This window comes from Coturnix japonica, chromosome 5 (genome assembly GCF_054131305.1).
Source record: "Coturnix japonica strain WE chromosome 5, WE-NBRP24, whole genome shotgun sequence".
NCBI lineage: Eukaryota > Metazoa > Chordata > Aves > Galliformes > Phasianidae > Coturnix > Coturnix japonica.
Window position 1 is genome coordinate 46,007,898 of NC_140667.1, and position 15,286 is coordinate 46,023,183.

A 15,286-nucleotide genomic window follows, 5' to 3' on the forward strand; every position below is an offset into this window, starting at 1 on the left:
AAGCAATTTCCGAATTTAAAAGGAAGATTAGGCTTCTCTCTGCTGCTGTGCGGTACAAAGTGGTGCCACTTGGGCTGACCTCCAGCACGGACTTCTAAAAGAGAAGGCTCCGTGAGCATTCTCCTCCCTGCTGTGGGAGCTGCTGCTACTGTCAAACAGCAAATCCCCATCTGCACACGACATGCAGTTGGAGCCCCGTTCCCGCAGAAATCCAAACCTCTTTGTTCAAAGCAAAAACGCAGCCAAGGTGCTTTGAAGCCAGAGGTAGCGGCCCAGCAGCAGACACAGAGAGCAGGCTTTTGGGATGAATGCTCCCTGTACACTATGGGCTAAGCTCAGTTTACAGCGTGGTTGCCAAACCAGTTAGCGGTGCTAAAAGAACCCCACACATCCTAACGCTACTCAGCGCTTTCAATAAAGAAGACTCTCCCTCTGATGTCACATCTTATGGTTCAGGCTCAAAGCCATTCAAGCTGTACGGCTTTGAACACAGCAACCAAATGCTGCTCAGCCCAAATGGAGTCCCTACGGGCAAGGTTGGAGCAAGCTGCAAACAGGACTCTCATAGTCAGGGAGAGCCCTTTACAGGGCTCGTGGTTAGCCAGAAAGCCACTGCCTTCAAGGCAGAAGTGGGAGAAGTATCTGCTGAGCAGTGGCTGCTTGGTGCCATGAATGAGGCGTTCAGGTTACTGACACCCAAAGCAGCCATCAGCAGAGCCCAGCCCTGCCCTAGTGCCTGTGGCCAGCGGGGTTTGTACGCAGACCGGTGCTCCCCCATGCTCACAACAACAGAACACAAAAGATCGTGCTAGAATTACTGAGACGCATTCTTACATTGCACATTTCACGAACAATCGCCTTCTCCTTTTCACTCAGGTCTTCTTCATAGTTGTCCTGCATTTGCCTATCCAAATTTTCATGGACCTCCAGGACCTAGAAAAAAATATATATTACTGAAGTGTTTTGCTCCACAAATAATGGATATAATGGATATAACACTGAGTGTCCTCAGCAACATCTCAGAATCACAGAAGGGTTTAGGCATGAAGAGACTTCTGGAGGTCACCTGGTCCAAGCTCCTGCTCCGATAAAACCATTTATGAATATTTAAATTAGTGTAATTCATAAAGCCATGAGGCTCAAAGAGGAGAGTGAAACCATGCTGAGGATCCCTTTTCTCTCCCTTTCTGCTCTGACAGTTCGCTATTGTCCCACTGCCTGCCTGGTGTGGCTGACACCACAGCCCCAGGCACTACACAGCCCCCAGCAATGTGTGCTTCCCAATTCCACTCTTCTGTAGTAGCAGAGCTCCTCCACTCACTTCCATTTATCTCAGATGTGAGGACACCGTGGCCAGCCCACAGTTTTTAGGTCTAACAGTTTAACCACCTGAAAGCGGAGGATTGTGCCACCAAATAACAGCACTGCACACCGTTCAGCTGATGTGTCTCCAACCAACCGTGAACTTTCAGATCCTAAACACACTGAGTCAATTTCACTCTCTTTTGGCTGAAAATCGTTTTTAATCCATTTAGTTTCTCCAGGGAACCCCCTCAGAGACCCATGGTGACAGCGTGCAGAAGTGGGCTGTTATCACTGAGACTTGGTACCTGGAGATCCTTATATGATGTGCAGCTCTCACTCATTGCCTCTCCGAGCCAGAAAGCACAGGGGATGGAAATGAGGGGAAAGCAGCACCTGTCTGTATGCTGACTGCTGTTCTCTGAAGGTGCCTTTCCCAACACAGGACTGGATGCAAGTGCATCCCCTCCACACACCCCCACACCCAGGACTGCAAGCAATAGGATAAAAGCTACTGGCACAAATCAGCAACAAATGAACAAGGGATATGCAAGCAGAGATGTCTGTTGCATGGAGGTGCCTGAAGCACCCTGCCACCAGCAGCTTTGGAGGAGTGAAGGACCAGCTTTCCTTTCCATCCTGCTTGTGACTACGGGGCTTTTCCTACAATAGTAACAAGAGGAAAGCACTGCAAAAACAGGAAATGTGGCTGCAAAAGCACAGCAGAAGCATGAAAGAGTGTGTGGGGGAGGATCTGAGATCTTCCTGAGTGCTTCTGATAGGCAGCTACCAGGGCTGCCTGCCATTGCAGCTCCACTGGGAGCCCTCAAAGGCACTCACTGGGCTCTGTACGGCAGCCAGGCTGACCCAGACAGCCCAAGGCTTGCAAGGAGACAGGGCCATGGCTCCTTGCATATTGGAAAGCAAACACAGGTCACAGCAGTGTGTGAGGAGGCTCCATCAGCTCTGTCAGCACCTCCCAAGCCTGCAGAGAACCAGGTTTTCTTGTTCTGGCTCCAGCATGGACACCCCAGGCCTCATAACCCAGTGCCAATGTCTGTGGGCCCTGCAGACATCACCTGGGCTGGCTGGCATGGACTATGGGCAGCCCCAGCCCGCGGCTGCACGCTGACCCACAGATATACCCATGGAGCAGCCCACAGCTGTGCCCACACTCAGGCAGCTCTGCACGAGCCAGGCCTGGTGCAGTGCAGGGGCTCTGTGGCTGCATTTGCACTGACCTACATACCTTACACTGCAGCCACCTCAGTGGGTGGGAAGAGCCTGAAATCACCACACAGCTCGTGGTCTCTTCCTCCCAATCATACACCCACACATACACAATGCTCTACTGCAGGTGAATCTGTGTGCAAAAATGCTCCTGAAGCTCCCATGGAGCTGCAGACACATTGCAAGGACAGTTTCTTTGCTGAGGTGCACAGCACTGGCTGCTCTACAGGATGGGATCCGAGAGCAGATTATCCCCTGGTCTGGTTCAGCACAGCATTCCTGCCGCGCTCCAACTGTGATAAGTACAAAAATAGGTCATTCTCCTCGGGCCCTTAACCTACTTCCAAAATCTACCAGCTCATTCAACCAACAGGCCCTGTTCCCACCTTTACACAAATCAGGAACAGCTGCATCCTTTTTAAGGGGAGAGGAAGGGTGAAAGAGATGCAAAAAAGCCTGTATGTGCTGACAGAGAGAGCAGCTAGTTTGTGTTTTTTGCTAAAGAGGAGGGAATTAATTATTGATCCAGCTGGACCGGCACATCGAACCTGCTCGTCTGCAGTTAGCGTGCCCCTGTCGCCGTGCTGCAAAGCTGTCTGCAGCTCAGCACTGCCCGTGTCTGCAGGGCAAGTGTCAAGGACAGCCGCCATTCACTGCAGTTAAAGATCACATCAGCTCCAGCGCCCGCTTCCACCAGCCATCAATCTTGCAGGCAGAGGAGTCTCAGAGGACAAAAATAAACTGTTTTTCTACGATTTCCATTTAAAATAAAATTGCATTCCCCGGGCTGTGAGGTGTGAAGGGGTGGTGCAGCCCATTTATTCCACTGGAAATGTCTCATTTACCCTGGAAACCATCCCTCACAGCAGACACGAGCCCGCTTCTGACAGGTGTTTTGTCAAGATGTGTTAGCATCTCGGGTTTGCAGAGCCCAGAACAGGAGGTTAATGCTCAGACACCTATCCCAGACAGGCATGCTGGGAAGCAGTGCACTCCAAAGAGCACAGTCCCTTCTTGGAGAAGGACAGGCCTGTAAGTGCTGACCCATCTTTGAATCCTGCCTGGTGCCACGTCAGCTGCTTAGGATGGCCCAGGTCAATGTTCCTCAGGTTACGCTGATGGGGACTACAGCTGGGCCTTCACATAGCTCAGCTAAAGGCATCATTAGCCATTTAAAGACTGGATTTGATTATATCTTCCTCTGATTTCTGCCATGTCTGAACCCAGGAACCCACAGCAAACAGACAAGCGTACCCCAGGCTCACACCATTCCTGGAATTTTGCTCTTCAAGGAGCTTCACTTCAGCACACGGCCCTTTGCAGATGCCTCAGTACTATGTTATCTCCTCAGCTGCTCTCTCTGTGCAGGGGATGGATCAAAGACAGGCAACACTGCCCTGTTCCTGAGGACAGCACCTCCTGAAGAGAACCTCTTCAACACATTCACTGACACACTATGAACGTGCTGCACTTTGCTTCCAGTGCACGCTGGCTCATCTTGCTGCCTCCGTGTAGCTATGTAAACTGTGAGGAACACCTTGGGTATATTTAGCTCTTTTTTTGTGACTGCACTGATGTCTGTGACCAAAACAGTTTCACCTCAGAGTCACCCAGTCCATCACATCCTCTCCGTTCTGCCTCACCGTGCGGCCCTCACAGGACCACACATTGCATATTTTAAAGCAAAAAAGTGAGAAGTCTGTATATCCTACTAGCTCTCTTCCCTGGTTTTGGCAGGGCCGAATCCTGCCCACCTCAGCATCAGTGAGAACGAGGATTGTCTGCTGGGTGGGTCAGTGCCCACTGCAGAGAGCCCACAGGAGGTGAATTATAGGCTAAACATTTTCTCACTTTCTGCTCCTCCACATCTCCCCACGTCTTTAGCAAGTTTGCTCAATGCCTAAGAAAAGTGCTTTGATGTTCAGTGAGATACTGAGACGTAGCATATGTACCTTTTATTCTTGTTAGCTAAAACAGCTGTTAGGAGCGCCAACCTGTCATCTTGCTCCGTATTTAGCAGGTGCAAATAAGCAAAAACTATTTCACAAGCAAAAATAAAGAAACCTCCAAAAGATGCTCAAGGAAGAACTTCTACTAAATTGAAGACAACGTTTCATCCACACAGTGGCTCATCTGCAGGAAAAAATAAATAAATAGGAGCCTAGGGGACGTCACACAACTGAGCAGAGCTTCTCCAGTATTCAATGTCATACAGACAAAATGGAAAAGGTCATGAGCTGCACCACGGACAGGGTCTAGGCTGGTAGCTGCATCCCATTTCCCACACGCAGGGGCTGGCACTGAAAATGCTTCCAGTTCTGCAGGGTGCAAATAAGACCAAGTCCATCTGCCACAGCGTGTCATGGCCAAAACACATTGTCTTCCACTCAGTTTAAGACTCGTGATCAGACATCAACAGCCTCGATTTTATTGTGTCATACGAAGTAGGGGGAGGAGAGGTAGAGACCACAACCAGTTTCCTCAGTCCCTTCAATGTGCAGCTGATCCTTTGGACACAGCTTACAGGAAGGAAAAATAAAAACCTCCTGTCTCCTTGCTGCCACACTGACTTAGAGAAGAATTTCCTCCTCACTTCAAATCTGAGCATATTTTTAACCCCAAGTGTGAGAGCAGGACACATCACATTATGTCCTGCGAGATGTGACTGCTGTGCCGCCTGCTTCCTGTACCCAGCTGAGGCAGTTTCTGGGGTTCTGACAAACATACCCCACCAGCCAAATTAGGACATCTCAGAGAACTCCTTGCAGCCTGTCCTGGTGATCAATAAGACTCTGAAGCACAGGAATAGTAGTAACAATAATACAGGCAAACAACCAGCCATCCAACTTCCTTTCAAACCCTTCACATGCATCACTGTAACAGACTCAATTCCCAGTTTCCAAGAATCTTCCTTATTAACTTTATAATCCTTTCTGTGAGCTTATCAAACAACATCTTAAAAACCATTTATGTTTCTTGCACTTACTTAGAAGTTCGGTCCCATAACCCCTACAGCAGACAGAGACGAAGGTACTGTATGAGGCTGCAATGTTCTGCTAGGCATCAGTTTCGCAGATACATAAGCAAGAATAAACTTACTAAGAAAACACAGGAAATACAGATGGAGGTAACTGAACAGACACGCTGGTAGCCAGGGCTCCTCTGGAGAGCAGTAAAAACTGCACTAAACTTTCACTGAAGGTCTCCAGCCCACACAGTCACATGTGATCTTGCTGTACTCCAAGTATTTGAAGCAATTATTACAACTCATGATACAGGTCCTGGTTACCGATCACATGCCTGAACACTAACTTTCCACTTCCAATTGTCATGTTCCCAGGAGAACAGCAGTTCTTCCTGTTTGGGGTTAGCTACACTGCATTATACTGCATGGTGCACAGCGGTGTGGGGACTATGGGCATCCTTACCTTCATGGCATGAACAACAGCCTCTGGTTTCTGACCAACAGGGATATATCCTGCTGCAGGAGATGAAGCAAGATCAGCTGTCATGCGAGCTGGTCCCTGTTTAAATAAGGAGAGAAGATATGTTTTAATTCCTTTTGGATTATCTTAGCAAGGAGGAAGAAAATATCCATTAGCCATCCCAAACTTAGCCCTCTTCAGCCATCTGCAAAGACAAATATACCACTACGCTGCCCAAAATGATTTTATCTAACGCCAGTCAAGCCTATCAGCACTAAGTCTATGCGTACTCAGGCAGGAGATCACCTGGGTTTAAAGCTGAACTGTTTCAGGAAACATGTATTGCTCATTTCAGATAACTCTGCGTAAGGACACGATCAAATGGTCCTCATCCAAGGGAGCAATGCAAAGAAGATCTTCAGAATAAAGCGGTCATTTCTAAGAAGCTGTACACATGAAAGAAACAGTTGGCAGAACATCATCGCTTTTTTGGCAATGCTTTCACATAGACATCGAGTACCAATCTCCAGCTACAGAGAAAATTGTTAAGGCAACCTTAAAACAAGCAGATGTCCAAAGCTAATGTTGGCTGGGTTTGTTTCCAAAAAGCTGGCCAGTTCTCTTGCACGAAGGATCCCATTGGGAAAGATCCCAAAATAACGTTTTACAAAAGATTTCTCCTGCTCAAACAGCCTCGTAAGCACTTTTGATAAAGACATCCATCTTGGATTGTATGAAACATAATGAGAATGAGATGCACCCTGCCTGTCGCTAATATTTTGTATTTGTTTTGTAGCACTGGAAGAAATAAACAATGAAACCATTGACCAAACTCATATTTAGTCTTCACATCCCTTAGGAAATACAAAGAGTGATTATACTGAAGCCTGTGAAAGCAAATTAGGACGGCAGAGCGGTATGTAGCACCATGGCAGGAATGCTTTTGCATGCAATACGTGAGGCCCTCCATTATCATCTTTTCCACACTGTGCTTTACGCTTCACATCACCACTTCGCCTTCCAAGCCAAAGCCAGCAAGTGAGTCGTGCCAGAAAGGAGGACCCAAGGAGGGGCACTTTGTCATATCTCACGCTTCCAAACAGTTTATGTTAGAAAAACAATGGACCAGCCCATTAAGCCACAGACAAGAACAGCAGGAAGGGCATGGAGCCTTTCAAGCCTAAGCCATTGGTCTGTGCTTAGCTCACATAAACCAACAGCCACTTACCCATAATGCTGACCTTCATGAGCTGAGCTGTTGGTGATGCAACACCTTCCTTCTGAGAGGCAGACATCTCAGAAAAGGGAAAATCAGACTTGGTAACTCCTCAGTAACTCTCCAAGGAGGTTTAACAGACCGATGAAGCATGGCGACCATGGGATGCTCCCAGGCCAGACACTTGCTGGCAGAGGGTCACAGCTGACTGGAGCTCTATGGCCACCTGGGGACACATCCTCAGCATCCAGCCAGCCCCGAATGTTACACAGAAAAGACAGAGCCTGGGGAGGGAGCACCAGGGATGGAACCCAGCCAGGCTGTAACTGTGCCTTAAGGCAGCAAAAAGGGGTTACACTTTTCTCTCAGAGCTGGTAAATGCAGAGTCAGCCTCCCACAGAGGTCACAGGTTTCAATACTTGCATAACTCCTCCAACCTCAAAGTGAAAGCTGCCTTCATCCATTAATGACCAATATCATAACAACCAAAAGCAGAAGATTTGGGAGTTTGTGGCCCTGAACCATGCTTGATAAAGATCTTTCTCCACAGCCCCCTTTAGAAGCAACACAGGAAATACCTATTGGTGCAACATCCAGTATTGCTTCTGAGTTGAGAGTAATCAGGAAAAGTAAAAGGAATTTGGGTGGATAGTGCATCTAACAACACTGTGAGTACATTTTTGTGAGACAAACAGAGCAGAACACAAGGTCTCCCGTATGACAAGCAGCAGCAGCTTCTCCTCACAGAAGTGAAGTCACTAATGAGCTACAAAGCATCTCCATGATCATAATCACTCTCAAAATTATTACAGAATACAAATGAAACCAGAATGATTAGAGAGAAATGCTTTCTAAAGAGTTTGATCATACTTCGCTGATTACCACGCCGACAAGATAAAAGCAATCCTGCAAGCACGGTAATGTGCTGGATAGATTGGATCACACAGAAGAGCTCAATGGGTTAGTGCCCCTTGGATAAGAGTGGCTGAAATTTAGCAAATGCAATCAGCTGAGCTCCACCTGAATGCAAGTAAGAATTTGACTGAAGAAGAGAAAATTAATCTTAAATAGTGGGGGGTGCAAGAAAGGAGGAACGCCCAATCCTTGCTGCTGGAGTCTCAGTACAAGATGGTGTTATTTATAAAGCAGGCATGATTCTTCATCTTTAAGTTAGAAGCCAGAAGAAAAACCTGTAAACTAAAACGGACATGCAAATTGCTGCATGCAATGACAGAGACTTGCATGAGGGAGTGCACAGAAAAAACATGATACAGGCCTGCTATGCTGCAAGCCACAGAGACCTTCCCACTGTCGAAATGACAGTCCATATCACCAATATCTCTGCCCTCTGCAGCTCTAAGATGCACTGAATAAAAATATCCACATGCTGACAGTGACTCCTCACTGCTATGGATACCTTAATATTTATCATTACACTGTAAAGTTTTGTTGTGTAGTCGTACCCTCACAGAAGGGTCTTTCCAGGCATAGGAGTCATTATAAAGATTTTTAGGTGCTTAACTCCCACCAATTTCAGTGTGGTTCACAAAAAAGCTTCAGCCAAATTCCTATCAGCTTCCTGCACTAAGACAAACATGAAGGAGGCCAGAAAAGAGAGGAGCTGTGGTGAGCAAGGAAAGAAATGACAACATACCCGACAGGATGCATGGCCAGCCTTTGGAGGATGGAGGAGAGGAAAACGGGCAGAGTTCACCGATAGTGTTAGCTGGAGGGGAGGAAATGAAAGGAACTGGAGATAAGGTCAAGGTTGCTGAACTGGAAAACTGCCAGTAGTGGGAAAAGAGGGAGGGAACAGGAAGAAAGTGGAGGATGTGCATTTTACTCAGCAGGAAAACAGTTGAGATGAAATGCAGGGGAGGGGAAGCAGAGATAAGAGACTGGAAGAAGGGCAGGAGGGCAGGGTGGAGGGTGAAGTCTCAGGAAGTCAGCATTAAGACAGCAGCTGAAATCGCACCGATGGAAGAGATTGCTCATGTCTAAAACAGTCACATTTGGAAAACGTAGGTAAGAATCACCATGGTTGCACTCTACTTCAGCTACTCTGAGGAATTCCATCAGAAATCTATGCCCTTCCTGTTCCTTAAAGCTGACATTATCAAAGCCATGGGAACACAACTGACTCAGCATCCTGATGGGCAACAATAGCAAGGTTAATCTGGTTACATCCTAAGAAGCAGGAATTGTCCTTACAGGCAAAAAGTAATGCAGTGTCTGGGGGCATGCATCACTCTCAATTTCTTCTCCCTGTCTGGTCCTGCCAGACATGCAATCCCTGTGTTAAATAGCCTTTCCACTTGCTAGGTTTTCACAGCATTCAGTAGCTCAGGGACGGCTCACTCATCGTCTTCCATCACATGGCCAACACATCACATAATTCTGTAAATTAATGGGGCTAAATAATAGCTCAGAAGTAATGAAAATGCCATGCACTTGCAATGAAGCTATTCAGAAATACAATCTTGACTGTTTCTTCCAGTTTACCTCTGCTGACGCTGAACTAACCAACAAGAAGCTGAGTCATTTCAAAAAGCAAAGTTTCTTATTCTCTCTGGCTTTGGAGTTGCTCCAGGCTTACAGCAACAGAGACAAGCCTAGAAGTTAGCTCATCTAACTCACCAGTTACACAAGGAACTTGTAGCATAGAAAGAAAACTACAGCTACACTGTGGCTTCCAATGCTCTCCTGTTCAGGATTACAATATATCCCTTCTTTTTCTACCAAAGCCACAGTTAATATCATTTAAAATAAATAAATAAATAAAACACCAAAAGGGCTGCCCAGCAGGGAGACTGCCAGCCTTGGAGGAAATATCTTTGCTAAGCATGGTGTTTGTTGGCCACTTCTCCTCTTAAGAACTAGAGGTCCTTCTTCAAGTCTTCAAGAAGCAAAAGAACCCATTGCCAATCCCAGGGAAACCAAGGTTGTCAAACAGCTTGTGACCTATCTAAAAACAGCCTTGTTCAGCTGTGGAAATAACAGCCTTGTCCCTGCTGTTGGGACTGCAGGGTCATGCAAGACTCCTGGAAAGGCTCTCCCACTCATCTCACAGGAGAAACATCCCAAGAACCCAAGAATCCAGCCTCTTTCCAATGGGAAAACCATGACAAAAGCTCTTCCTCTGCCACCCCTACATACAAAGCAGTGCTGAAGCATCATTGAACGCATCTCCCTTTTAGCCCTCATCTACTCCTTCATTTCAAGCAGATCAGCACATGACGTTTGCTGGCATCTGTGATGGGACCACTGCATTTGCCAGAGCTCATTATATTACAGCCTTACACTGTATGTGTCGAAATCACTAAAGAAGCCCAATTCTGTTTGAGATTCCCTCAGAAAATTCTCACTGGAACCCTGCCTGCAGGGCTTGTGATTCAAGCTCGATGCCTGTAAGGAGATCCACAGTTCAGACATCTAGACTAAGAATAGAGTAAAGGAGCAGCCTCCCGTGACAGAGGACCCTTGAGGGAGTGTGCTATGCAAAGAGAAATCCTCCCTTTCTCTACCTGCAATGAGTTGTGCATGACCTCGTGACAGCCTCAAATCTACAGCAGAAAACAGACTGAATAAAAGCAGCCCCAAAGTACTGCCCCTGCCCAGAATCCAAAGAGGATCAGTGAAGTAACAGGGCTGGTGTGAGAAAGAAAATTCAAAGACAACAAATACTGCCAAAGATCCTTATTAATCAGACACCAAAAAATGAAGAGCTGATGTGTTAAATGCAGCTGCTGTGCATCTGCTTCTGCACATCTAGCTAAGATGGCTTTGCTGGTGCCTAAGACCAAGCTGCCTAATTGAGTCCTTGCTGGCTGTGTCTAGTTGCATGGGATGTGGTCCAGCTCAGATGTTGAAAAGCACCGTGGTCGATACTCCATTACACCATGTTTGGAGGAACAAAATTAATAAGACTGTAAAAGTGCACACTGGGAACTCCTAATAATGACACACCTCCGCAGAGGCAAAATAAGGCTTAAAATACATACATTTCTTAATAATAGAGGGAATACTCTGGAATCCAAGAAAAGAGCCTAACTGGTGATGACAGGTGTCTGTTCTTTTATAGGTTCTGGGTTAGAAATCTCAAAAAAAGAACAATGAAATTGCGATAAACAATTTCACCTTGATTCCTCCAGAGACTGGAAAAAACACCATACCTTGGTCCTGACATCAGTTTTCAATCTCCTTCTCCTCAATGACATTCTATGCTTTAATGACATCCTCTCCTACCTCAGCTCCAAGAGAGCTATTCCTGAACTGCAGAAAGTCTGTGAAAAGGGAGCTAAGTTTCTAAACCCAGAGGAAAACAACATGCTGATTTTGCTTCACCAGCAGTCACAGCCCAGGCACTGAGAATGCTTTAGACCAAAGCGTGGCATGCAAGCAAACATGCTTCTAAACCGCACATCTTCTTCTTGCTTTCTATTAATTTTTGTCTATGATTTCAAAAAACAAGCAGACATTCAGGGTTCAAATTTGATTACACGCGCCACAGTGTTCTAATGGCATATCTCAGACAACATAACAGCTAAATGGAATCATATCAGAAGTTTTTATTGCCGAGACAGAACAAGGAGAATTACATTATAGGCAGGCTCTGCCAGATAACTCACAATAAAATTCCCAGGCACGTAGATTTATCTCACAGTAGTTTTGTTTGCAGCCTACTTAACCAGGTTTGAATTAAGCTCGGGCCCTTCTTTAGCACTCATCACCATCCAGGTGTTGTACATAAATCAAGTTGTCGACACTGCTCTGTAAATTGAGAGCTGCTGAGGGACAAGCCAGTGTAGCAATGTGCCCACAGGCATGTGCGAGGCAGCAGGCAGAGCCTGGCAGAATATGGGAAGTGTTCATGGCCAGCTCCAGCCCTGGGCATGTGATGCTCTGGGGCCTCACATCCCTTCATCTGCCACCTGTGATGCTGTAGAGGGGCTAAGAGCTCCCACAAAGTGAGTGTGCCTCACAGCTCCACAGCATGACCCTGCTCCAGGGTGGCATTTTCCTTCAAAGCCCATTCTCTGCTACCTGAGCATGGGACACCCTCTCCACAGCCCAGGAGCACCCACCCGCATACGCTGCATGCTCAGTGTGCCTTGCAGCGGGTGATCCATTTTGACATCCTGCTGCCAGTCACATGAGAAGAAACAAGCAGGATGCTGTGCAGAAAGACACCAGCTCCCTAGCACGGCACCATCCTGGCCACTGACAGGGGCAAGAGCAGGAGCCAATAGTGCTCTGCATAGCATCCTCCCTATCACACGGAAGGATGTTATTGCAGTGGCTAATCTCCTTTGGCATTACTTCATTTGCTCCCTTTAATCATAGAGAGCATCTGGTCACTCAGTTATTCAAATCCATGAATTAACCCCTGGCACCACACAGCACAGGGCTCTGCCTGCCCAGCTCAGCCATCCCATCACGCAACAATTTCACAGGAATCCACCTGGATAACCCAATGTGTTTACCCAATAACCTTTTGATTAAAGAGAAACAACTTCACTGTTCCACTGATTTCTGAGCAGAACTTTGAGGACACTAACAACAGAGAGCTGTTCTCCCCAGGAGACATGCCGTACCACATGGGCTGTGTTGGGGCACACAAGGGAAGGAAGGCTTCCAGGCACTGCCAGAGTTCACAATAAACAAAGTCAGGACATTGTTTGCAAGTGGGTCTCATCTACAAATGGGAAAGGAAATGCTAATGGTGGAGCAGAGCTCCAACCCTGGGAAACTCTTCAGTGCATGCAAGCTGCTGGACAACTTCCTTTAGGAACAGAAAAAGAACTGAGTTGCTGCAGGTTTGCTGTAGAGCTGCAAGCAGTGCAAAACACCAGAAAGCCTCGCTGCCAGCTTCAGCTGCCCCCCCAACCAGGTATCTACTACAGACAAGTCAGATTCAGAGTGGTTTCAGCCCATAACCACCTGATACAAACAAATAAAAGTGCTATAGATAGAAGTAGCCCCTGCTGTACCCATGGACGAAGTGCACTAACTGCAGCTGACTCACAGGGGCACTATTAGCATGAGTATTTGGAGAGGTGCTAGCTATTTTAGTAAAGAAACATGAAGCCCATTCCATTGCAGAAGGAAGCACTGAATAATATTAAGACATTCCCGGTTCTGAAGCACACCTCCTGCATTGGGGTGGCCCTGATGAAAAGGTTCAGGTGAGCAGAGGATGGCACACATCAGATGCCTGCTGTCTCCCATGGCCATGTAGCACTCCACCATGGTTGCACCTCATGTGGCTGCTCTGTTATTGCTGGTGAAGCAATCTCTGAAGTCTGGGGGAAGTGAAAGTCTACAGGCCCCTATGTTTATCCCAGCCCCACTGCTGGCCCCATACTAATAGATGTGGTAATGAACATGCTGCATACCCTCACATCATCTCCTCACGCTGCCTCTACCAAGTCACAGAATAATACAATCATTAAGGCTGGAAACACTTCCAAGATCATTTAGTTGGACCATCAACACATCATCACCACACTCACTAAGCCACGTACCGCAGATTCAGAAGGCAGCCAGCACACCAGCCAAGGAGCCTTTGTCATCCATTTCCACCTCATCCAATGGCTTCTCCTTACACCTACACACCATCAATATTTAGGTTTGTTTTTATCTCAACGTACGTGCCAGACAGTAAATGGAATATGCACTTCACAAGCATCTTTGCAAAGCTCAAACGTGGCTGGTAGTGACAGCGTGGTGGAAATTAAGGGAATTAGTCCAGCAGGCAGCAGGAGCAGAGGTGAGCAGAAAGCAGCTGGGCAGCCTGAACTCAGTTTCAGATCTGGGTTTTGTTTTTTGAAAGAAACAGTCACTGGAGACAAACACCATGAGTGGCACACAACTACAGACTCACCCTCACTCACCATGAGGTGCATGCTCAGGGTCACTGTGTAACACAGAGGACAAGGGACACCAGCTGTCTTAATGACAGCTCTGGCATTCCTCCTCATTGATGGCACAGAACTGGGTTTTTGGACAGATATTTTACAAGCTTCACAAGTCAAGGGCTGTTATGGGCTGATCTTTATCTCAGTCTTGCTTACTCACCCTCATAAATCCCTAGGAAGCTGCTGCCTGTTGCATCCTTTCCCTCATTTTAGGTACCTAATCTAAGCCAACCCTTTAGAACAAAAAAGGAAGCACAATGGCACCAGCATGGTGTAACCTTGCTGCCATCCTCCCCTTATCAGGGCACAATTCTAGTGATGAGCCATCTGTGCTGCAGCCTTATCACAGCACAGACCTCCTGGTCCTGATGCAAACCATACATCCCTCACTGTTTATTCAGTTGGTTGCTGTCAGTTGCATCTCTCGTTATCAGCACAAGCCATTCCTGCATCCCTAGCTCAATAAACATCATGTTTCCATTACAAAAATCGACGGTTATTCCCACCAAAGGAAGGATTCTTGTTATAATCAACTGATCACTGCTACATTTTAAATCTCAACCAGCCAAGCTAGCTCCAATTATCAGCAACAGGCTGGTTCACGCCAACATGAATTCATGGCTCCTCCAGGCAGCCGACATATGAGCTTACCCAAGTGAAGACTTCTACCCACAGGAGTCCGAGTAGTCTTCAGGTTGCCTTCCCAAGAAGTACCAATATGTACCTGGCATGGCCATAAGGCAGCGGGCAAGAATATGAACTGGTTCAGGGGCTGCATGTTTGCATAGGCTGCTGCAATGCCCCAGAGGAGGCAGACAGCAAAAGGATCAGAAGAGACAAGGATGCATTTCAGAGCCATGCCCCAGCATTCATACTCAGCTTTTCTACAGAGATCCTGAATGCTCCAGTAAGTGGAAACTGAGATTCTGCCCCTTAGCAAATGAGCTGCTAAAATGTGACTAGTAGTAACAAAATAACAGCCTCGTGTGGATGGGGAATTTCCTTTTCCCCCTCATACATTCTCTCTACATCAGAAATGTAGTCAGCAATTATTAGATGAACTCTCCAGCAATGCCATACTGTTCCAAAAATCAAATACCGCCTTTTAGTATGCATCACTGGAGGATCCTGGAGCACTTAGTGCAATTTAGCTTAGTGATAAAGAAATGCCTGAGAACCATGTTACAGAGTGGGTC

The 15,286-nt window shown here is 46.9% G+C and overlaps 1 protein-coding gene across 2 annotated transcripts in view; it reads right to left on the reverse strand.

The window, feature by feature from the left end:
- CCDC85C (coiled-coil domain containing 85C) overlaps positions 1-15,286 on the reverse strand; it is a 94,479-nt gene that overhangs the window by 4,687 nt on the left and 74,506 nt on the right. For both annotated transcript variants that reach the window (XM_015865553.3, XM_015865550.3), the window contains 2 exons: positions 5,961-6,056; positions 835-933 (listed from right to left, as the gene is read on the reverse strand). In XM_015865553.3, coding sequence (XP_015721039.2) covers positions 835-933; positions 5,961-6,056 — 195 coding nt within the window. The remainder of the gene's footprint in view (positions 1-834; positions 934-5,960; positions 6,057-15,286) is intronic.